Raw genomic sequence first — 23,699 nt, 5'->3', positions numbered from 1 at the left:
TTAGCTCCACCAATAGATTCGGTCTGCATGGGACCACAGACGTCACTATGAATCAGCTGCATTCTTTGTTTGGAACAAATTCCTCCAATTTACTTGTATGTGTCAGGTTTTTGGTTTCGTTTTCAGTTTTATTTTGAAAGGACTTAGGTTGTCATTTTTTGGTTCTAGTTCCTGTCTTGCTTTTGTGGACTTCCTGTTTTCTCCCAGAGCACACGTTTTGTTATCTCCGGTTCATCAAGCACACCTGCCAGTTGTTAGCAATCAAACCCGGTATTTAAGATCCACCTCCTCCAGCACTCAGTTGCCAGATTGTCGAGTCTTAGTACCACTTTCCAGCGTACTTGTATAGTTATCTTGTTTGCTGATCGCGTCCGTCATTGACCTCCGATTCCTGCCTGACCCTTGTCTGTACTTTTGCCTTGGACCTTGTGGTAACTTTCCCGACCGTCTGACCATTGAGTTTTGCCTAGCCCTAGCCTGTACCTCTGCTGAGTTAACCTGTGAACCGAACCTCTGCCTGTTTACCGGATCTGATCTTGCCTGCTCCCTTTTGTGCCTGAGAACTGTGACTTATCGTGTATGACCTGGATCGCCTGACTACGTTGGACAATAAACGCTGTTTGTTAACCATAATCCTCGTCCGCACTGTGCATTTGGGTCCTCCTCCGTGTGTTCCTGACAGTATGGCTGTTCAGAAAGTTTACCTTCCACACATGCCTCACAGAAAGAAACATCTGTTTCTGTGGAGAGGTCCACTCCGTTCACCAGATCTTTCAGTTCTTTAAGCTTGGTAGTGTGACCCAACCGCTGGTGCCATAAGCTGGTTGCTAGTGATGCACTATGACAAACAGGTACGTCCTTCTTCACATCCAGCTGATAAAGTCCATCAGCTCTTTCTGTTCCCATTCCTTGAAGGGTTCCATTTCTTCCACGTATGTAACAGTGAGACTTTCTGAACTGCACTGTGTTGCCTTTCTTGATTGCTGCTCCCACTGAAAATAAATTCCCTTACAGCTTTGGAACATACAACACATCATACATTGTGGCATTTTTGCATCACTTGTTTTGAAAGTCATATTCAACTCTACGTTTCCCATTACTAGGGCATCAACCACCCTGCCATCACCGAGCTTCACAGACTGTGCTTCTGTGGACTCTTGGTAATTTTGAAAAATGTTGTTATTAAATGTCATGTGCTTTGATGCTCCTGAATCTATCAACCATTCAACCTGTTGTGGTGAGTCAGTTGGATTTGCCTCTTTGCTGACAAAGGCACTTCCACATTCTGCATCTTCACACATCATGTTTTTAGCCTTATGAGTTTTCCTTTTTGCTTTATATTTCAAGCTTTGACAGTCCCGTTTAATGTGACCTTCTTTCCCACATTTGTAACACCGCCACGTGGTTGGTCTTTCTGCTCCTACTGTCCTGGAGTTGTCTGGGACAGTTCCCCAACACTGGACGAGTCCAACAAACCAGTCTTCCTCTAACACCAACATTCATCAGGTGAAGTTTAGACGAGACCCAGCAGCTTCAAAAGCTTCTGCTTTTAATCCATTCATTTAATTTTTATTATTAGAAACAAGACAGAATAAGAAACTTCCTTTCCTTCAAATAAAACCCAGAAATTACATGATTGAGGACTTTGGTTCCTCAGCAGAACAGACTCATCAGTGGTGCAGACATTTAATATATATATTTCTACAATGGTATAGATACGTCTGTACCACCGTCTCTGTGGCGGCTTCCTAGTGATAAAGGCTAAAGAGCAGCAGCACCAGCAGGAGATGGGCTGTCGTTGCTGTTGCTGGGGCAGAGTTACACAAACTGCCCTGACAGCAGCTCAGACCTGGAATCGGGGCGATGCTGCTGAGGTTGGAAGCTGCTGTGCACAAGTTTGAAGACGCACAACCCAGAACTGGGACAGTGGCTGTGGATGAGACATCATGTTTCAGTTTGTGTCTATAGAAATGAATTCAAATCAGTCCAGGACAAATGTTCTGACGTTTCTTTGCAGATTTCCTTGTTTCACATTTTACCAAATTTGATCTGCTGTTTTTCTTAACACATGTATAGATCAGGTAAAATATGAGAGTCATTTAGGGTCAGTTAAAGGTGTCGCCATCTCTCACCATTTGCTCTGAAGCAGGTGTTTTCTGCTCCTTTACATTGGATTGTTTTGGAGCAGTTGGTGTCATTGAAGTCACAGGAGAAACACTGAAGGCCGTTTGCTGCCTGAGCTGCAGAGACTGAACAAGGAAAGAGAATTCACTTAATGAAGGGTGAGAATTTAAACTGCAGCCGACGACCTGGCCTCATCGTCTCTACTCACAGCTCACATTTCCTGAGTTGCAGTTGTCAGTGCTGCAGCAGTTAAAGGCAGAACTGGCACTGGCAGTTGTTGTACTCAGAGAAAAGGTGAACAAGCCGTTGGACGGACAAATAGCATCTGGAGCACAAGATTGAATGCTCTGCTGTGTTGTTCCTGTAAGTTCAAATACTGCAGAGTTTGTTAGTGACAGAAGACATCATAGAATTCACTGATAAAGAGGGAAGAGTTATTGAAGCCCACCTTCAAAAGCAGCCGTCACACAATGTTTCTCTGTCGTGCAGTTTTGTCCAGTTGTGACGGAACACTGTGCGTTTGTGCAGTGACACTTGAGCGCTGCAGCTGAAATTGGGAGGATACAACGAGATCACAGGTCAAATGTCTCCTGGTTCTGATGCTCTATGACACGTCCTCCACAGACCTACCTGCGCTGAGCAGCGTCCAGACGAGACTCAGACCCAGGATCAGCTTCATGGCGGCTCCCAGAGATCTGAACCACAGCTCAGCAGTGGTGGGGAGCTTTTATACTGCTCAGACTGTCGCCTCCTCTCTGGGAACCTGGTGGCTTCATCATGGAGGACGGTACCACACCCACAGAGACAGAGGCCGGTTTCCTCTTCTCCTCAGCAGGAGCGTGGCTGCTGTTTTATACTTGTAGGTTCAGCCATCCTCAATACTTTAGACATATTGATAATTTTTCTTCAGGAATGTAAATGTGATACTATAATAATAATTGAATCCAAGCTGTGGTATCTGTACTACGAGCCCACACTTCAGAAGTTAGCCACCGGAAACAGGATCATGCAAAAGCATTGGTGACGTTGTTGCCTTGTTTTCCAAGTGAACACATTTCAGTAAATTCACATCGCGTTTGGACCGATGCAAATGTGTCAAGGTTTGAAATGAGCTGTGGCACAATGAGCTTCTGTGGAGTCATGACAAGTGTGGTTTAAGGGGAAACAAGAGCAAGAAAATGTGCTGTCACATACATTCATAAGTAAATTACACACAAAACAGTTGTCACAGCCTGGACTCACTTCCTGTTTTATTTTCTGGTTTTTCCAGTTTTTGTTTTGTCACCTTTTAGTTTAGCTTTACTTTGCAGTCACATGATCCCACCAGTTGTTTTCTGTCAGTCATCACTCACATGATTTAAGCACCGTCTCAGCCATAGCCTGTTGCCAGATCGTTAGATCGTGTTCCTGTGTTGTCACAGCTATCTTTCCAGCATTCTCACCTGTTACCTTATATCGTATGACCCTTGCTATCCCGACCTCGTCTCCTGCTTTGCCTCTGATCATGCACCGCTGTAAGTTTGGACCAAGCCTGTCCTTACTGTACCTGAACTGCCTCAACTGTGTATCGACACTTGCCTGCCTGACCACGAGCACGATTAAAACACCTTCCTCAAACTAAGCTCTGTCTCCGCCGTGCATGCGGGTCCGCTACCTTGAACGCCGTGACATGAGTGTTTATATAACTAGAATAAGGGAAAAATATGTGTTAATAGAAACGCATCATTATAAGAAACATCTTTAATGCTCTTTATGTTGTCATGAATTAAATTTGTCTTTAGCTGCAATAAACAAACAATAACATGATCATATAAGGGCAACACCATGTTATGACTCAGCTCACCCTCTGGTTTCCTTTTGGTTTGGTATGTTCTTGCTTTGTTGTTTTTATGATGTAATTTCCTGTTTGTAATCAGTTCGTATGTGTATTTACGCTCAAACAATATTCATGCCTAAAACTTGGACTTCATATAATTTAATTACATGTAAATTTTCCATCTAATTTTATCACATAAATGCGTGGTAAGAGATGACATTTAATGGAACGTCTTTTAGGTGAGGATTATCCCATTAAATTACACAGAATAAAGGATTACATAATTTTTGCACATAAATCTTATGTTTCTGTTCAGATCGGTGGTTTTGTTGAAACTCTGAGTTTGTTTCAGAAAGCGAGGTTACTTAAACCCGTAAAGTGGGGTAAGTTAAACCCGTTTCAAGAAGCGAGGTAATCGAAACTCAGAGTCAGTTACTATGGCAACTTACTCTGTGAACCAAACCTGGTTGGGAGCAGGTTTTATTTGGGAAAGTTTCCTTTAGTCTCCGCCCCTTTTTAAAGGATTGCAGGTATGTGGTATTTAATTATTTAATTTGTTTCAGTAATTGTAATCTAGAAAATGATGATCGATTAATAACATATTGCTGTGACCTGAAATAAACTAATAAATGTGCACGTGCATTGACTACTCTTTCTAATGGTCACTGAAACTGACATGTATCATTGTTTACACCACCAACATCATATGTGATGCTGCACATATTATCACAAACCTGGAGGCCAAGTGGCCCGGCTCTGGTCATATATCTTGAGTCAACCCTAAGTAACAGGCTGAACTGTGGTAAGTACATGTATGTCCTATACACTTATTTCAATGCATGCACTCACACTCACAGGAGCGCTTCTATGTAGAACTAAAGTAATGAGAACTTTTTTCTAGGAGAGATTGACGGCTTTCTGCCGGAGATAGGGGTTAATGGCAGCCCACACTACTGACCCCTCACCCAGAACCTGAAGCAGGCCCCCAGCAGCGCTTTAATGTGGCACTGCAGAACAAGAGCCCCGGTGGAAATGACCATAGACCTGTTGAAAGCACGTCTGCAGTGCCTACATCACCTCAGGGAAACACCTGAGAGGCCTGTGATATTATTGTGGCATGTGCTGTTCTCCACATTACTGCAATTATTAGAGGGGAGCAACAGCCTGCCCTACAAATAGACCCTGAGGAGACTCCTTCCATCATGGTAATCTGCAGAGTGGATGGACAGATTTGCTTTAATGTCTTAATCAACCATCACCACCAATAAAAGAAACTGAATAGATGCAAACCATAATTTATTTGGTTTTCTTCATTTCCTACAAATACAAAGGGAATTGTTAGATTTTATGATTTTATGATGACAATTCACCTTTAACTATACACTCATCTCCAGCTTTTGTTTGGGAATTTCAATTTCTAGATCTGTCTTTTCAATCTTGTGGTACAAGTATAACATTTCCTTGAGATTTAGTTTATACAACTCAATAACCGTTAACGTAAAATACAGAAGATTTAGAGTTACATGATATAGTTCCTCATTACTCTTACAGAATTGAACTCTGGCATTTACTGAACATCACTGAACTGTGTGCATCTGTGCAGCAGAATGTGACGGACCCTCCTCCTGCTTTTCTTCCACACTCTGGGGTAGAGGCGAGATAATATTGTCGCTATACTTGGAGATCAAGTTGCATTATTTAAGCTACGCAACACAAACATCAGAAATCATGTGCTGTGTACTGTATAAACTGTATTAATATTACACTTTATAATACTGCTTATCATAATTTAAGCTTTATTTAGGAGGATACTTACAAGATCCTGGGCTTCTGTTGTGAAAGGAAGATTCATATATTACCATCAGAATCTGTTAAGACCAACAAAGAACCCAACCCCAACAATTACTTTAAAAGTCCTTACTTTACGAGTGAAATATAACAACAATACTAAAATTATTTAGTATTTAGTTACGCTGAACACTGTATGATTAAAATGTAAACTTACGCATTGACTCGAGCAGCTATTTTCTTTCAAGCTAATTCTTTCTCTTTTGCCGTTGCAGCCGCGTTGCTTTTTCTACCGAATATAGACTCGTAGTCTCTATTTGCCTGAGGTATCATATCCATTTCCGGACGTCTTTTGTTGTCCTGTTGCCATGGTGACTCGTAATATCTTCACTCTATTGATCAGGGCTTTGTATCGTCAACTCGGAGTTGCTTAAACCAACTCTTATCAGCTGTTCTGAAACCGAAAACTCCAGGCTTGCAAACTCAGTGTAAATCAACACAGAGTTTAGTTTAAACTTAGAGTTTGTTAAACCTCCTTCTTGAAACGAGCCCCTGCTCACTGAAGGGGAGAAGAACATTTAAACCCAAGCTCACTCAGAGCAGAGAAATACAGTGTCTGACAAAGTAAACGGCCAAGTTGCACTACTAACCCTGTGGTGGAAATTTCCCAAAAAGAAGCAGATGAGAGAGTTGTGTTTTTTTGCGATTTATTGAAATAATAAAGAAAATAAAAATAATGGGGAAAGCAAATAAAAAAGCATGGATGTTGATCGTGCACATCAACAAACCAAAAACCAGCTGGGAGATCAGTGCACACATCACAAAGGTGTGATGCAAAGAGCCCACGATCCTCAAGTTGCTTCTGCCTTTTAACCCCTTTCTATGGGTCTGGTGGAATGTCCCTCTGCAGCAATGGAATTGTTTGTGCCACTTTATCTCGCTGTGAGTGAGAATGTTTGCTTTCTCACTTGTCATCAGATGTTTAGACTTCATGTACGACAGCACAAGAGATTAGTTGTTTGTGTAAGAATGTTCAGTATTGCACCTAACCAGTACATGACGACTGTGTTGGATAAGAAATAGCACAAAGGCAAAATGTTTCCATTACAACCCCTAAGGGGATCAAAAACTCTCTGTCCCCACACGCTGGCCAGACTAATGGGAGTAGAAGCCAAAATGCCCAAAGAACAATATGTAACTTAATCCAATTAATATATAGACACAAACAGGTTAGGTAGGTACACTCAAAAAAGAGATTAATATGGTTAGACACAAAACAATGAATACCAACTATCTAAGCTACATACTAACACTGACTCAATCCATAGCGTATGATGAAATACGTAAACTCAGTACAAACCACACAAGGCACACTGGAGACCAAACGGCGTAACACACTCCAAACTCCTAACCACCAAAGGGTAACACTTGCGTTTCAGTGGTACAGCATGGTACAGCATGGTACAGCGTGGTACAGTTTGTACAGTGAGGTACAGTGAGGTACAGTGAGGTACATTGTGTACAGTGAGGTACTGTACAGTGATATACATTGTGTACAGTGTGGTACAATGTGGTACAGCGTGGTACAATGTGGTACGGTGTGTACAGTGAGGTACAGTGAGGTACATTGTGTACAGGGAGGTCAAGCGTGTACTGCGTGGTACAACATGGTACAGTGTGTACAGTGAGGCACAACATGGTACAGCGTGTAGAGTGAGGTACTGTGTGGTACAGCATGTACACTGTGCTATAGCGTGTACAGTGTGGTACAGTGTGTACAGTGAAGTACAGTGCGGTACCGCATCTACAATGTGGTACAGTGTGTACAGTGAGGTACAGCGTGGTACAGCGTGTAAAGTGAGGTACATTGTGTACAGTGTGGTACAGCATGTACAGTGTGTTACAACATGATAAAGCGTGTACAGTGAGGTACAGCATGTACAGTGTGTTACAGTGTGCTACAGCGTGTACAATGTGGTACAGTGTGGTACAGCATGTACAACGTGGTACAGTGTGTACAGTGAGGTACAGTGTGGTATGGCATGTACAGTGAGGTGCAGCGTGGTGTAGCTTGTACAGTAAGGTACAGTGAGGTACATTGTGCACAGGGAGGTACAGCGTGGTACAGCGTGTACAGTGAGGTACAGTGAGGTACATTGTGTACAGCGTCATGCAGTGTGTACAGTAAGGTGCAGCGTGGTGCAGCACGTACAGTGAGGTACATTGTGTACAGTGTAGTCAAGCGTGTACAGTGTGCTACAGCGTACTGTAGTACAGTGAGGTACAGTGTGGTACAGTGTGGTACAGCATGTACAGTGTGGTACAGTGTGCTACAGCGTAGTACAGTGAGGTACAGTGTGGTACAGTGTGGTACAGCATGTACAGTGTGGTACAGTGTGGTACAGCATGTACAACGTTGTACAGTGTGTACAGTGAGGTACAACGTGGTACAGCGTTTACATTGAGGTACAGTGTGGTACAGCATGTACAGTGAAGTACAGTGAAGTACAGTGAGGTACAGCGTTTACATTGAGGTACAGTGTGGTACAGCATGTACAGTGTGGTGCAGTGTGCTACAGCATGTACAGTGTGTTAAGGTGAAGTACAGTGAGGTACATTGTGTACAGTGTAGTCAAGTGTGTACAGTGTGGTACAATATGGTACAGTGTGTACAGTGAGGTACAAAGTGGTACAGCGTTTACATTGAGGTACAGTGTGGTACAGCATGTACAGCGTGGTACAGTGTGTACAGTGAGGTACAGTGTGGTACAGTGTGGTATGGCATGTACAGTGAGGTGCAGCGTGGTGTAGCTTGTACAGTAAGGTACAGTGAGGTACATTGTGCACAGGGAGGTACAGCGTGGTACAGCGTGTACAGTGAGGTACAGTGAGATACATTGTGTACAGCGTCGTGCAGTGTGTACAGTAAGGTGCAGCGTGGTGCAGCGCGTACAATGAGGTACATTGTGTACAGTGTAGTCAAGCATGTACAGTGTGGTACAGTGTGCTACAGCGTAGTACAGTGAGGTACAGTGTGGTACAGTGTGGTACAGCATGTACAGTGTGGTACAGTGTGGTACAGCATGTACAACGTGGTACAGTGTGTACAGTGAGGCACAACGTGGTACAGCGTTTACATTAAGGTTCAGTGTGGTACAGCATGTACAGTGAAGTACAGTGAGGTACAGTGAGGTACATTGTGTACAGTGAGGTACAACGTGGTACAGCGTTTACATTGAGGTACAGTGTGGTACAGCATGTACAGTGTGGTACAGTGTGCTACAGCATGTATAGTGTGTTACAGTGAAGTACAGTGAGGTACATTGTGTACAGTGTAGTCAAGTGTGTACAGTGTGGTACAATATGGTACAGTGTGTACAGTGAGGTACAACGTGGTACAGCGTTTACATTGAGGTACAGTGTGGTACAGCATGTACAACGTGGTACAGTGTGTACAGTGAGGTACAGTGTGGTACAGTGTGGTATGGCATGTACAGTGAGGTGCAGCGTGGTGTAGCTTGTACAGTAAGGTACAGTGAGGTACATTGCTCACAGGGAGGTACAGCGTGGTACAGCGTGTACAGTGAGGTACAGTGAGGTACATTGTGTACAGCGTCGTGCAGTGTGTACAGTAAGGTGCAGCGTGGTGCAGCGCGTACAGTGAGGTACATTGTGTACAGTGTAGTCAAGCGTTTACAGTGTGGTACAGTGTGCTACAGCGTAGTACAGTGAGGTACAGTGTGGTACAGTGTGGTACAGCATGTACAGTGTGGTACAGTGTGGTACAGCATGTACAACGTGGTACAGTGTGTACAGTGAGGCACAATGTGGTACAGCGTTTACATTGGGTACAGTGTGGTACAGCATGTACAGTGAAGTACAGTGAGGTACATTGTGTACAGTGAGGTACAACGTGGTACAGCGTTTACATTGAGGTACAGTGTGGTACAGCATGTACAGTGTGGTACAGTGTGCTACAGCATGTACAGTGTGTTACAGTGAAGTACAGTGAGATACATTGTGTACAGTGTACTCAAGTGTGTACAGTGTGGTACAACATGGTACAGTGTGTACATTGAGGTACAACCTGGTACAGCGTTTACATTGAGGTACAGTGTGCTACAGCGTGTACAATGTGTTACAGTGAAGTACAGGGAGGTAAATTGTGTACAGTGGGGTACAGCATGTACAGCATGTACAGTGTGGTACAGTGTGGTACAGCATGTGAGGTGCAGTGTGGTGCAGCTTGTACAGTGAGGTACAGTTAGGTACATTGTGTACAGTGTGGTCCAATGTGTAAAAAAATAAAAATCAGCAGCAATCAGCAGCAAGACAAGACCCAGCAGCTTCAGTTTCAATCCATGCATTTTTATTTTATCATCAGAAAAAAGACACAAAAAATGTTTTTCCTTCATATAAAACCCAGAAATTACTTGATTGAGGACTTTAGTTCCTCAGCAGAACAGACTCATCAGTGGTGCAGACATTTAATATATATATATTTCTACAATGGTATAGATACGTCTGTACCACCGTCTCTGTGGCGGCTTCCTAGTGATAAAGGCTGAAGAGCAGCAGCACCAGCAGGAGATGGGCTGTCGTTGCTGCTGCTGGGGCAGAGTTACACAAACTGCCCTGACAGTAGCTAAAGGTAGAAAGACCTGGAAACGGGACGATGCTGCCAAGGTTGGAAGCTGCTATTTGAAGCAGGTTTGAAGATGCACAACCCAGAAATGGGAGAGTGATGCCTCCATTAGTCACTGTGGATCAAAAACCTTATTTAGTTTAACTGTAATGAGAAGCAGTCAGCTTTGACCTGGGATCTGCCTGGAGCCCAGTTCATTCCAGCAGGACAGGACTCACCGTTCGTCTTGAAGCAGCGGTCCTCTCCTCCCTTACATTGGATCCGGATGGAGCAGTTGCGATTGTAGTTGTCACAGCTGTAACACTGGAGACTGTTCACCGACTGAAAAGTTGGAACTGACGCAGAAAACCACAAGTAAGTTTTCAAATGTCAGCGGTGCTGGAGGAAGCTGGTGCAGCTACTCACGGCTCAGCGTCGCCCCGTTGCAGTTGTCTGTGTTGCAGCATTGAGAGTTAAAGGAAATATTTAAAGCAGTGGAGCTCAAAGAGAACGTCTGGTTCCCAGCAGACGGACACAGCACGGGCTGACCACAGGCCTTGTAGACAAGTGGTCCTGCAGTTCCACAAGGAGCAGGAGTTGGTTAATGCACACGTCCAGTCACACACAGCTCAAGAAGAGGATTAAAGGAGAGAGCACCTGGAACAGTGGCTGTCAGACACTGCGACGAGTCGCACGGGACGGATGCTGTGCTGGCACACGTTGGGTCTGCTGCATCTGTGCACATGAGACACTGCAGAGCTCCAGCTGCAACGGGCAGAACACTGCTCAGTCAAACAATGATGGGCCTCTGAAACACAGTAGACAAGGCGTTACCTGAGCTCAGGAGGGTCCAGATTGAAGTCAGCGCGAGGAGCAGCTGCATGGTGACGAACGGGTCGGTCTCTGCTCGTCTCAGAGCCCTGATGCTTTAAATACTGTAGGAACTCGGAGGAGTCGCCGTCTCCACGCGGAAACAATCATCTATCTGTCATCATCTACCTGCACACGTTCCTCTGCCCGCATCCAAACCGGCTTCATCAACCGTGCAGAGACTCGGATCAGTCACAGACGTGAAAACCACCCAACCTCGACTTTAATGCTCCAGACGTCTTATCACGTTCATGAGCACGGAACTGAGCTGAGTGACGCCGGCCTCAGCTCCGACCCATGTTTTAATATATTTTAATGTGAATAAAAGTTTGAAATTTCCCTTAATATCAGAAATGTTAAGCTGAAGACTGCCCGCTTGACAAAAGCCATCAGTCCTTCATTGTACAAGACACTTGCTTTGGACTTTTGTTAATATTTACACTTTTATTCAGAAGATTAAAGACTCAGACGAGAACCAGGTTGTGCTACTTGTTACCAACAATGACTCCACAGCCGACTGATCTGAAACCAGCCTGCCTGGTTTCCTGCTGTGATCAATAAGATGCTGCTGGCGCTGGATCAAATGCACACAGAGACATTAACCGCGGTTCTCTGCATCCTTCACCTGAACGGCTGCTGCCGGTATCAGCTGCAGGCTTGGTCCGTCTCCCCCTCTGGACCCACAGACCCGGGGCTGTGTCTGGTCCAGCTGTGGGTCCAACCAATCCAGACCTCAGACTGTGTCGTACTGTGACATTTGTACATTTAATTGATTGTATTTAAGATGCTTGCATTAAACATCACACACGTTCAGTTGCTCATTAGGAGGCGACACTTGTTTGACTTGTTCTTCGCTTGATGTTTATTTTGTCACAAATTCACTGATAGTTTTTTAAATAATATGTTTGCATTGTTCAGACTGACTGTGGCTCCTATCATTCAGTTGTCAGGTATCAGCTGATCTATGAGCCACCATCGCACACGTCTGCTTCCTGCTTTCTTAACGCTTCAGTTTGCTGCTTTAAAACCAGTTTTGATGTCATCATTGTTCCTGTTCGCTTCCTCAAATGATCACTTCTACCGATAGTTTGTGTTGTCAGGAAGTTTCACTCTTCTTTGTGTAAACGTGCCTTTAAACACAGACACGTTTTTACATTAACATTAATTCAGACACTGATTTAAAATGTACATTTTTCACATTAAGACCAACTTTAGCTAATTTCACGAAAGCTAAACTGGTCCCTGACAGCAGACGGACTGTTGCTATAGTTACCATGTTACCTCTTCCAGACAGTGAATGTGCAGATTACACAGACATAACATCCATGTTATGACGTTCATGCAAGCGAATGGTTGTAGCAGATGCAAAGCAGTTCCCTGGACTTCACGTGGACTCATCTGCACCGACTTAGGTCTCGTCAGACACAGGAATCAATTTAAGCAGAACCCACGCTTACGCTGACCTTGACCTTTGCCTGACCTTAGTGATGCTGACACTTCATCTCCTCCTTTATCTCAGCAAAGCAAAAGTAAAAGTTACAGAAGCAAATCTTTCCATCTGCATTCAAAGATGTGAATCTGTGGGAATTTGTTCTTTATTCATAGACCATAAAACAATGAGTAAAATCTGTGGACTTTATATTTTTAGTCCATATTAAATGAGAACACCTGAGATAGTTTTCTTTACTACTGCTGTCCACTTAAATAATGCCAGTCTGTTTAGTCACTTTATTACTATTACAGTGCATCAGACACATGTAACAAATGTGTAAACCCGTTCTCATGGACACATTTTTTCCTCCATTTTGCAAAACAGTTAACACTGACGTCATTCAAACAGTCTAAACTCCATTGTTTTAGCTTTGGAGACCAAAGAGAAACCATCTGTTCCTAATTATTAGAAACCAGCCAAACCAGTATGAACTGACCATAGCACCTGTTTGACACTCCTTCAAATCTTTAATTTGCTATGAGTCTTTAGACCTTAAAATGAAACCAGGTCTGTGTTGTTCTTTACCAGCGTAAATAGAGGAGGTCTAAAGCAGAGACTGAGTATCTACAGTGGCTGTGTCTCATCCTCCAATAAGTTTGACTGTAATTTAGTTTACTTGTTTTTTCTGTAATACTTACAATATTTCAGTTTTCTGTCACAGTTTGAAAAATGAATGTCGTGGAGTTAATAAATCAAAGCATTTTTTCATCTGTATCCAATTCTTTCCATAAAAAGTAAATTTGACATACACTACAAAGACAACAAATAGCAACAGGCTCCAATGTCGATCAATGAACCACTGATTCACACTGAGATCAGTGGTTTGTATTTTGCTGTTATGACTAATTGGACGTGTTCATATACTTGTTTGCATATTGTATTGTTTAAAGGCAAAATGAGTCTAACTATTATAGATCAAATACACAACTACACAACATAGTGTGATGGCACCATATTTAAAGGAGACACCAGTAAAAACCTGCTTTGTGATAAATGTTTGAGACATAAACGTTTTTGCACAGCTGCTGTGTTCTTCTTTTCTCATTCATTGTTCCTGCTTTTGTTCCTCTGTTCCACATTATTCTCTTCTGTTTTCACTCAGCTCTTTTTGGTACTCAAGCGTCACTTGAGCGTCACATTTGCGTCACTTCTCAAAACTGGTGGAGGCAAATGGCCGATGAATGAATCTCCAAGACTCCACATTGTCTTCACATTTTGTGGAGAAGCGTCAACAGGTGCTATGTGTCACGATCTGTGCTAGTTTCTGTTTTACTTTGAAGGACTTCCTGTTCATACCTCATCTCAGCTGTTTTCTCCATCGTTACCGGTCCTCATTAAATACACCTGTCTGTAATTAGTAATCCACCCCAGTATATAGCCTCCACCTCTTACACACTCTAGTTGCCAGATTGTCAAGTCCCAGTACCACATTCCAGCGTTCTAGTATAGTCATCTTGTTTTCTGATCACGTCCGTCATTGACCTCCGATTCCTGCCTGTTCCCCTCGCCTGGATCTAGTGGTAATATTCTGACCGTCTGACCTCGGGTTTATGCCTAGCCCTAGTCTGTACCTCTGCTGAGTTAACCTGTGTACCGAATCCCTGCCTGTTTACTGGATTTGATCTTGCCTGTCCCTTTTGTGCCTGAAGAATTTAGACTCACTGTGTATGACCTGGACCGCCTGACTACGTCTATACAATAAACGTTGTTTATTCATCAAGCCCTCGAGTGTACTGTGCATGTGGCTCCGACATCTGCCGAAGCCTGACACTATGGTGATTTCATACTGGTCTTACTGGATTCTAATAGTTAGGAGCAGATGGTTTCTATTTGGTCACCAAAGCTAAAACAATGGAGTTTGAACCGATTGAATGACATCAGAGGGGGCACGGTGGTGCAGTGAGTAGCACTGTTACCTATTAAATATGAGGTGAGATTAGGTTCAGAAATTAAAACGTCAAAATTATAAGTTTGAATGTCCGAAACAACATTTTGAAACAGAAAAACCTGGTTTTAAATCTTAATACTGTGATTCAAACTTTTGAAAATAAGATCAGAGTACCAGAAAAATGCTTACATTTTTTCAGGGTTATGAATCTGTTTCTGCAACGTTTTAAAACCTAATTTAAGAACATTCAGATCTGCCTTTTCAATGATTCAGATCCGTTTTTCAGACATTCAAAATTAAGTTTCACGTTTTGAGAATCTGACCCTATTGAACCTGTTTCACATGCAAAACGGATCGAACAAATAATTTCCACGATTTTTTCAGTGTAACAAATCTGTGTTTTCGATGGTTTTAACGTGTTTGCGAATGTGCGTCTCTGCCCCTTCAGCGTTTCCGGTCGTTTTTTTCAGAGTTTCAAAATGCGTTCTGAACCTGTTGTTTCCCTCGCAGGTTTGAAAGCCTGAAAATGTGAGGGCGGGAGCTCCCTGTCGCGCAACCAACCTTTAGCGGAATAAGCCAATGGGCTCACAGGTCCAGTCTAAAGGCGTTCTCATTGTCCGCGTCGAGTCTCTGTCAAAGTCTTTTCATCAGAAGTTGAGGTTAATATTTGAGTGACGGATGAGGACACGTGTCTATTAGCACTGATTGTTGAAGTAGCCCCATCTTTGTCTCTCACTCAATTATAATAATGTAGCATAAACATATGAGGAAGTTCACTTGGTTTCCACTTTTTATAATGAATCTGCTGTTATGTTCCCTTAACTCAGGTGCTGTATTTAAATGGCACAACAACAACAACAACAACAACATAAAACTGCATTCAGTTCTTGAGGTCATAAAGCGTTTGAATCACAGTTTTCAGATTTAAAACCAGGTTTTTCTGTATCACCAACATCTTTGTTGTTTTTTAACTTTAACTTGCATTAAAAAACATTGAAATCCTTGAACCTGTGTGTGGCCTCCTGTGACATTCAGCTGAGCTGATCTGTGACAAGAAGCCTGTGTCATTTCTGCTGGTTAAATAAAGGTAAGAATCATTTTGGGTTTGACTGTATATGACCACATATATACTTATAATACTACATTTATTTTCAAATCAATCAGATGATGTTATCATCTGCTTTTTAATTTAATAACAATACACTTCATTGATTCAAAAAATAAACATGTTTTTTTGACTGTCAGAAGAGATTTGAACCTCATGAACAATGTTCTACTTCCTGTACAGAACTAAGCTACTTAGTAGATCTATCTACGTATTTAGTCAACAAGTAGCAGTGTTTCTAGCTTTTAACTTGATTTGACTAATGAAGTATCGACAGCAGTAGAAGCTGTACAGTGAAAACAGAATGTCACCAGCGAGAGACTGTGGATTGAATATATTTGTCTTTTTTGTTTCTACACTCTAGATATAAAATAAATTAAAGAGGTAAAATTCCCTAAACCCTGAATGAAAAAAAAAAAAAAAAAAACTTCCTTTACATTTAACTTCTTCTGCCGTGGCACAGTGCTTAGCGCGTTGCACTCCCATCGCCCAGGTCACTGGTTGCGTCTGGTGTAAAGACCTGTCAAATCAACAATGTGAATCATTTGCTGTGGCGACGCCTGACGGGATGAAATGAATGGAGCTTCCTTTTATTTAATTCCTTCTTCTAGATCTCTGAAGAACACAGCACTCCATGTATTATCTTATAAATGTCCCAAAGTCGTTATACTCCATTAACCCAATGCCACTAAATTCTATTCTATTCTATTCTATTCTATTCTATTCTATTCTATTCTATTCTATTCTATTCTATTCTATCCACCTTAATGAGAGTAAACATCCTGCAGTAAACCGTTTGCACCAGCAGGCGGCGCTCTACGCCTCAGGGATCATGTGATGGGATGTGAGCTGAACCAGGTGCTCTCCTTGTGTTGACTGTTGTCCCGTCTCACTTACACCAAACTAAACCTGCAGCAGCTTCTAACACACTTCCTGGTCTTTCCTGGTTTCTAACAGCGGCTGAGGGCGAGGAGCCCGAGCAGCAGACAGGCGGAGGCTGTCGCTGCTGCTGGGGCAGAATTACACAGACTGGTCCCACAGCAGGTGATGTTGGAGACGGTTTGGACCACGGGCAGAGTGAAGCTGGAGGCTGCTGCACACAGGGTTGAAGACACGCAGCCCAGAGTCAGAGACGTGGACGCTCCGATCGTCACTGGGACAGGATGGAGTCATGAGTCAATATTAGTACATTTACTATATGAGCTGCTTTAACTTTCATATTATCATAAATGTAATCTTTGTGAATGATCAGTTTTTTTCCATTTCTTTGCTCTAAGTCCATCACTGTTACTGATGTTCAGCTCAGGATGAAGCAGGTTTGACTCCTCTATGATCATCATTTTAAATTACAGTCACATAGCTTTGAACTGAAGAAGAGCAAGAACAATAATTCAATGTTTCTGAACGACTAGTAAACTTTAGAGATGATGTCTGTGAAACCACCCTGCGTCTCTCACCACTGGCTCTGAAGCAGTTGTTCTCTATTCCTCTGCATTGGATTCTTGTGGAGCAGTTGCCGTCGGTGAAGTCACAGGAGAAGCACTGAAAGCTGTTTGGTGCCTGAGCTCCAGGGACTGAACGAGGACAGACGCCATGAATTGAGTGAAGGGTGAGGGTGTGAGAGCACGGTGCCAGAGGAGCACTCACGGCTCGGGGCGGCGGCGTTGCAGTTGTCGGTGCTGCAGCACTGACTGGCTGCCGTGGCCTTCAGACCGGTGGTGCTGAGGGAGAACGCGGTGGAGCCGTTGGCCGCGCACACGGACGCCTGTGCACACGTCTTCCACAGCTGCTGGACTGTGGTCGCAGGTGTGGACGCTGAGGAGCCACGGCGGCGTTAATGCATTGTGTGGTGAAAGGCGAGGGCGCGGTCGCTGAAGCCTACCTTGAATAGCAGCCGTCACACAGGCCGCCTCCGAGGAGCACGTCTGCGGAGTGGTGTTGGAACACTGTGTGTCTGTGCAGGTCAGACACTGAAGCGCTGCAGCTGAGATTGGGAGAGACTGAGATCATGACAACGTCACACAGTCGCGGCTCACCGACCAATGGACTGGACTTTGCATTGTCTTGTGCTGTGACATGGATTTTGAATCTGGACAACAGTTAACTGGGGACAGCATTTCCTGGTGAATCTGCAGTGGGAACGTTGAAATGAAATATAAAAGCGTAAATGTTCATCCTGACAAATATTCAAAAGCTGAGTCAGTGTCAGCTGTATCACTACGTCACCTTCGCTGATGGGAGAAATCCTCCCTGTTCTGGTTGTGGTAGATGTTTGACGAGCACAGGTGTATAAGGTGTTGATGACCTACCTGCGCTGAGCAGCGTCCAGACGAGACTCAGACCCAGGATCAGCTTCATGGCGGCTCCCAGAGACCTGAACCACAGCTCAGCAGCGCTGGGGAGCTTTTATACTGCTCAGACTGTCGCCTCCTCTGGGAACCTGGTGGCTTCATCATGGAGGACGGTACCACACCCACAGAGACAGAGGCCGGTTTCCTCTTCTCCTCAGCAGGAGCGTGGCTGCTGTTCAGACTGGGAGAGGATGAGGCGGTTTTAGAGCCACAGTCTGTTCGTGTCTCACCATCTGCTCTAATTAGAGAAGGAAGTAACAGTTACAGTACGATGGACGAGTCAGGCCTTCTGACCTGGGATCAGCTGTGGGATTCTTCCTTTGACCAGGGCATCACCTGCTGCATCACCAGCAGGTTTGGTCTGACATCAGCTGAACTCAGCAGCTGTGTGCATTTCTGTCTGAGCAACAAAAGGAAAAATGAAAAATGTTTTTTAAACAATATTTCACGCTATGTCAGCGTCACCGTCCTCACTTCATTCTTTTCCTCATCTTCATCCTCTGCGTCGCTTCGTGATGTGGCTTTTCACAGAATGAGGCTGTTTCTATGTCACAGCTTAAGCTTTAGATCCATAATGTACAAACAGTTACTGCTGAGAAAACACATTAGACAACGTGCAGAAATAACAGTTGTTGTGCAGAGTGAAAGCAGTAGTGAGTTTGAGCACAGACGCAGTTCACACAATGGAGCTGCATGTTTCACCACATTCCAGACGACAGAGAGACAAGAGGAGAAAAGTTTGGAGGACAATGTGAGATTAGACCCAGTATTTCAGCCAAAGACGTGACGAAGAGGCAGCAGAAGAACAACATCCAGCACAGGTACACAGAAATTCTGTTGTAGATGGACTTAGTCACATTCACACTAGAAGAACAGGAGAAATAAAGATGGAGAACAGGGTCGGTAGTGAGTCAGTGTTTCCATGGTTAGTCAGTGGGACATGAACCTGCCAAACCTTAAGACGACACATGGATGAGACAGGAGTAAAACCACTAATTAAATACATCCCTTTCATGTTTCTCCAAGAAGATTTGAGACATTTTCCATCATGTGCAGCAGTTAAACATTGTGATTGTTAAAGAACAGTTGGATGGTGGATTACAGACAAACTGAGAACCCTGTGATGTTGTAAAAGTCCCCACTGATCCTCTGTGGTCTGTAAATCAGTAAATATGTAAATGAAACAGCAGCTGCCTTTAAAGCAGTAACCAGTGTTTTCATGCTATTGTCTGACTCTGACTTCTTGAAGCAAAAGGATCCATGACTTTGTGCTGCAGAGCCTCCGACCACATTACAACCGTACGTGATAACACTAAAAGATCTCTAGTCCCCAAGTATCAGAATAACTGAACATCACCACATTCCACATATCTGCTTCCTAATCGAAACAGTGTATGTGTGTATTTTGTTCCTGCCGAGATCATTCTCTACTTTGGATTAATAAAGTCTGTCCGTCTTCCATTTCGCTTAGTCCCATACGTGGGGTCGCAGGAAGTCTGGAGCTCATCCCAGCTGTCTGTGGGCGAGAGGCAGGTACATACACCCACACACACACACACACACACACACACACACACACACACACACACACACACACACACACACACACACACACACACACACACACACAATCAACCTAATGGAAGCCAGAGAACACGCGAACACGGGGAGAACTTGCAAATTCCCAGCCTCTGTGTATGTGTAAATATTTATTGTGCAAATACAGACCCTTGTGTGAAAGGTTTGATCTTCTAGCTTGACAATAAAATTAAAAAAAAATATTATTTTGGAAATTATTTTGCATACTTTGAGCAACGCGCTCCTCGTCTGTCCACCTTTAACAGTTTTTTGGTGGCGGCAGCCTTTGAACCTGAGGTGTGTGTTGTGGCAGCAGATGAATCAATATGTGATCCGACTTTCACAGAGGGGGGGGGGGGGGGGGTCCACTGGAAGAGTAGGTATCCTTAACATTAGCATACATCAGGTCCAGTGTCTTCTCACCTCTGGTGGGACAGCTCACAAACTGGGTGAATGGAGGAAGTGACTTTGTGAGGCTGGTGTGATTAAAGTCTTGAGAGATCATAAAGAAAGCGTCAGGATGTCTGGACTGCAGGTTGGAGGCGACCGTCTGTATGACGTCACATGCAGCAGTTACTTCAGTTGGACAAGATGAAGGTGATTCTTCTTCTCCTCCTCACGTTGATGATCTGCAGCACACGTACAGTAACTGGACTTACATTAGGACTCATGCAGGAAACTGAATGTGATGTTCACAAGAATTTGAAGATAAGTAAACTGAAGCTCATATAGTTTTACCAGATTTATATCTACTGTAGCTTAGATGTCATCAGAGGGAAATGACAGGTTATAAACATCCCTCTTAAGTCAGATATTATGTTACTGTCTGTTCTTCGTGGCAGCAGAAACTCTTGAGTGTTCAGAATCAGAATCAGAATCAGAATCAGAATCTGAAAAGCTTTATTGCCAGGTCCTGAAGAACGCATTTTACAGAATGAGGAATTTGACTTGGTGTTGACAGATGGTGCATTTCAGCATAAAAAAGGTACAGACAGTACAACATACAACATGTCAGTTCAACAGACTGACTGCAGTGGGGAAGAAGCTGTCTTTGTGGCGTGAGGTTCTGGTCCTGATGGACCGGCGCTGGAGGGGAGGAGGGGCTGGAAGCGTTCATGTCCTGGGTCAGAGGGTCGGTACCGTCCTGGAGACGAGCAGCTGCTGGAGAGACGGGAGGTGGCGGCCGTCACCTTCTCACTGAGTGGACGACGGCTGCAGCTCGGCCTCGTCTCAGCAAACAGACTGTGATGGAGGACGTGAGGATGGATTTAACGATGGCAGCGTAGAAGTTCAGCAACAGGACGAGAAATGGTATTTTTGGCTGCTGTGATTCTGCTGATGATTTGTCTGCAACACAAACTATTTTAGGTAAAAATGATGAATTTTTTTAACTTATGTTTTACTTCAAATTAAATCTCTTTTGTTATTCATGTTTTAAACCTGTGCTTTTTTAAATGAAGGAGTGAATGAATCTTTAAAAGTAGTTGTGAGGTCTGTTTATTGTGTTGCACCCCATCAGATTGTGTCCTTCAGTAACGCAAAGTTGTCTTTAGCTGAACATCTTCACTGCTGCAAAACCGGCGGCTGCAACCACCAGCATTTCCCACGTGAGTGAACTGGTCTCAGCTCGATTCTGTTGTTTTGTCTCCCACCGTTTTGGACTTGTCTGCTGTTCTGTCAATACATCACTGCAGTGACACACAATTGTCACAATCTGCTGTTGTGCAGTGTCTGGTCTCCACCATCCAGATGGCATGCAGAGACAGCACTGATGCCTTGCCCATTTTATTACTTCTGTATGTACAAGTATTCTTAGTACAAGTATGTAGAAGTGTTACTGTTGTTTCCTTATTTTACGGTTGGTGTTTTCCTTTTTTCCTTTGTCCTGTGCATTGTCACAAATGTCCCCATTGTGGAATCTTTAAAGTCGTATCCTATCCTGTCAGCCAGTGGAGTACAGACAAATGAAGTAGATGCAGCACAATTAAAATCATCTTAATTATTTTTTTTTCAGAATAATTAACCGTTGGAGGTCTGAACCTGCATCTCACTCTCATCTCCCATCATCAGATTTCAGCTGACATGGAGATCCGTCCTTCCTCAGGTGAGCTTCTGTCGTAGTGACCTCAGTGCAGGTGGGTCAGAAACTCTTGTATTTCTCCACACATGCGGTTCCTGTTTCTTGCTCCGACCCTCTGCAGGATACTGATGCTGTTGTGGCGGTAGGACGATGGCTGAGCTATCGCTGCTGCCTTCATGTGGTATTCTATGGACCGGTGCTTGTCCTTTCTGGTGGAGTGTAAATGTTTGGCGTAGTGGTTGTAAAGCATCTGAGCCTCTGCAGGCTCCAGGTCACCCTCTAAAAGCTTCTCGTACATCTGCTCCGCAGACACTTGGCTGTAATTGGTTTGTGCATAGATGTTTGCTAAGGAGATTCGTCTTTTATGTGACGAGTGAGGGTAAAGTGAGATCACCTCCCTGTAGAGGCTGATTGCTCGCTCCACCAGGCTGTGCTCCAGAGGATGGTCCTTCTGGAACATGATCCTGGTTTTGTAGCACATGGCAGCGCACCTCTTCAGGTAGCGATTGTCTGGATGTCTCTCCACAGCTTCCTCTGACAGATCTATAGCCTCATCTATGGAAACATGGACACTGAAGAGCTTTAGCAGTGGTTTGATGCCGCTGTAGCTGCTAACAGGCTTAGTTAAAACCCTTCTGGCCAAATCTCGTGCTTCATCTTCCGTTTTCCTACCGCTCTCGGCGCACGCCTTAAGATACAGAGCTGCGAGGTACAGGTTCTCAGGGTCATGTTTTTTGGCAATTTTCATTTTCTCTAAGACATCCGTCCTCAGAGGTTGGTGTTCAAAGGCCTTAACCAACGCCAGCACGTGGCTGCTCTGCCACTCCACCATGTCCGGCTGCATCCTGATGGCTCTCTGGAAGTAATCTGCAGCCAGCAGCTTTTGCTCTGTGCTGAACTTCATGAGGGTCCAGGCTTTCTCAGCGCACACCTCTGGATGCAGCTCGTCCTGGGTTGGAGGCGGGTATTTGCTCTTCAGGGCGTGGAGCTTTGTCAGGGAGGCCTGACTCTCTGCCTCTGCTCCCAGGTGGTGGTGCAGCCAAGCCTGGTTCCCGTAGTTCACCATCAACCAGGGTCCGTCGTCTGAGACGGTGTTGCGTATCTGGCGGAAGGCCTCGGCAGCTCTGCCAAGAAACCGCTGAGCTTCCGTGAGGAGTCCCAGCTGGCAGTGGACGTACCCCTGCAGGTTGTAAATGTGACCCAGCCAGCTGTAGCCCTCCTCCGTGCCGATGTCCTCCAGCTGGTCCCTCAGACGGAAGAGCTGGGACCTGCTGGGGACCAGGTCCCAGGTGAAGTGACACTCTAAGGCCTCCAGGTCGGACTCCAGCGCCGGCTGGTTCTGAGCAACACTGGAGATTAAGAAGGACACGTTCAACGTTCAAGTCCAACCAAACCAGAGGTTCACAGCAGAGGAAACCATATAAATGTAGTGTTTAACAGTAACAGCAGTGGGTTCAATTCTAGGCACAACTTTAGGAAGCAGCGACTCACCTCATTCTGACGCTCTTCCTCCTGTAGTTTCTGGATGAAGCCTTGCTCCGTGGTCTTAATGTGCAGCTGTGCTTTGGCTGCAGCTCCATAAAATCCTTAATGTTTAACTAACACATTGTTTGTTAATGACGCAATGTTGAGCCTGGGTTTGGTCAAGATATGACTCAGTAGATCTGCATGGAGCTTAGCAATTCTAGAAGAATTGAAGTTGGGGTCCTGAGCTTTGGATTTGAGCGTCAAAGCAACTGGTCGCCAGTGAGAAGCAGTGAGTTTGGTGCGTTAGCAGATTAATGGCTGTGGTTCTTCTGGGCACTGACACACGTTCCTGTCATAGTTGAGCAACAGGACGCGCTGGAAAGCACGTGACAACACGCTCAAATCCAAGTCTGAAGTCCGAAGGACAAGGCTCACGTGTCCTCCACACACATGTCATTATTTATATTATTTTTGTAAAAAGACGCACGTTATGTGTAGGGACTCTGACTCCTTGTG

The 23,699-nt window shown here is 44.3% G+C and overlaps 3 protein-coding genes and 1 long non-coding RNA gene across 8 annotated transcripts; 1 reads left to right on the top strand and 3 right to left on the bottom strand.

The window, feature by feature from the left end:
• Nucleotides 1–1,542: 1,542 nt before the first annotated feature.
• LOC114854071 (urokinase plasminogen activator surface receptor-like) lies at nt 1,543–11,519 on the bottom strand. 5 transcript variants are annotated; one of them, XM_055508522.1, is made up of 6 exons: nt 11,187–11,519; nt 11,010–11,117; nt 10,779–10,925; nt 10,592–10,708; nt 10,462–10,488; nt 1,543–1,918 (listed from the first exon to the last, which is right to left on the bottom strand). In XM_055508522.1, exons 1-6 carry the CDS (start codon nt 11,233–11,235, stop codon nt 1,749–1,751), a joined length of 618 nt encoding a protein of 205 aa, XP_055364497.1. In that variant the 5' UTR covers nt 11,236–11,519; the 3' UTR covers nt 1,543–1,748. The 5 variants fall into 5 exon arrangements, with proteins under 5 accessions (XP_055364497.1, XP_029003978.1, XP_055364498.1 ...); XM_029148145.3 differs by lacking the exons at nt 10,462–10,488; nt 10,592–10,708; nt 10,779–10,925; nt 11,010–11,117; nt 11,187–11,519 and adding exons at nt 2,133–2,249; nt 2,340–2,500; nt 2,573–2,671; nt 2,755–2,965 and having other exon boundaries at nt 1,543–1,930; XM_055508523.1 differs by lacking the exons at nt 10,462–10,488; nt 10,592–10,708; nt 10,779–10,925; nt 11,010–11,117; nt 11,187–11,519 and adding exons at nt 2,133–2,249; nt 2,333–2,485; nt 2,573–2,671; nt 2,755–2,926 and having other exon boundaries at nt 1,543–1,930.
• Nucleotides 11,520–15,554: 4,035 nt separating this feature from the next.
• LOC129604057 (uncharacterized) lies at nt 15,555–17,361 on the top strand. The gene is made up of 3 exons (XR_008694612.1): nt 15,555–15,689; nt 16,665–17,023; nt 17,221–17,361. It is a non-coding gene; the product is annotated as an uncharacterized LOC129604057 (long non-coding RNA).
• LOC114854816 (urokinase plasminogen activator surface receptor-like) lies at nt 16,658–18,126 on the bottom strand. Its single transcript, XM_029149531.2, has 5 exons — nt 18,017–18,126; nt 17,590–17,691; nt 17,355–17,522; nt 17,165–17,281; nt 16,658–16,860 (listed from the first exon to the last, which is right to left on the bottom strand). Exons 1-5 carry the CDS (start codon nt 18,063–18,065, stop codon nt 16,658–16,660), a joined length of 639 nt encoding a protein of 212 aa, XP_029005364.1. The 5' UTR covers nt 18,066–18,126.
• Nucleotides 18,127–20,735: 2,609 nt separating this feature from the next.
• On the bottom strand, nt 20,736–23,458 carry LOC114854532 (interferon-induced protein with tetratricopeptide repeats 2-like). The gene is made up of 2 exons (XM_029149028.3): nt 23,208–23,458; nt 20,736–23,065 (listed from the first exon to the last, which is right to left on the bottom strand). The coding sequence occupies exons 1-2, from the start codon at nt 23,294–23,296 to the stop codon at nt 21,763–21,765; spliced, it is 1,392 nt and encodes a 463-aa protein (XP_029004861.1). The 5' UTR covers nt 23,297–23,458; the 3' UTR covers nt 20,736–21,762.
• Between the last annotated feature and the right edge of the window lie 241 nt (nt 23,459–23,699).

This window comes from Betta splendens, chromosome 4 (assembly GCF_900634795.4).
Source record: "Betta splendens chromosome 4, fBetSpl5.4, whole genome shotgun sequence".
Taxonomy (NCBI): domain Eukaryota; kingdom Metazoa; phylum Chordata; class Actinopteri; order Anabantiformes; family Osphronemidae; genus Betta; species Betta splendens.
This window is presented reverse-complemented; position numbering and strand designations above follow the sequence as displayed.

Excerpts from the sequence above, each read along its gene's own strand:
- LOC114854071 (XM_029147631.3), bottom strand. The coding sequence starts at position 11,235 with ATGCAGCTGCTCCTCGCGCTGACTTCAATCTGGACCCTCCTGAGCTCA. Across the intron at positions 10,926-11,009 it reads TCTGACAGCCACTGTTCCAG|GACCACTTGTCTACAAGGCC; the intron begins GTGCTCTCTCCT and ends GTGGAACTGCAG. Across the intron at positions 10,709-10,778 it reads CAACGGGGCGACGCTGAGCC|TTCCAACTTTTCAGTCGGTG; the intron begins GTGAGTAGCTGC and ends TTTCTGCGTCAG.
- LOC114854816 (XM_029149531.2), bottom strand. The coding sequence starts at position 18,065 with ATGAAGCTGATCCTGGGTCTGAGTCTCGTCTGGACGCTGCTCAGCGCA. Across the intron at positions 17,523-17,589 it reads TGTGACGGCTGCTATTCAAG|CGTCCACACCTGCGACCACA; the intron begins GTAGGCTTCAGC and ends GTGGCTCCTCAG. Across the intron at positions 16,861-17,164 it reads CAACTGCTTCAGAGCCAGTG|TGACGATCGGAGCGTCCACG; the intron begins GTGAGAGACGCA and ends ATCCTGTCCCAG.
- LOC114854532 (XM_029149028.3), bottom strand. The coding sequence starts at position 23,296 with ATGGAGCTGCAGCCAAAGCACAGCTGCACATTAAGACCACGGAGCAAG. Across the intron at positions 23,066-23,207 it reads AGGAAGAGCGTCAGAATGAG|TGTTGCTCAGAACCAGCCGG; the intron begins GTGAGTCGCTGC and ends CTTAATCTCCAG.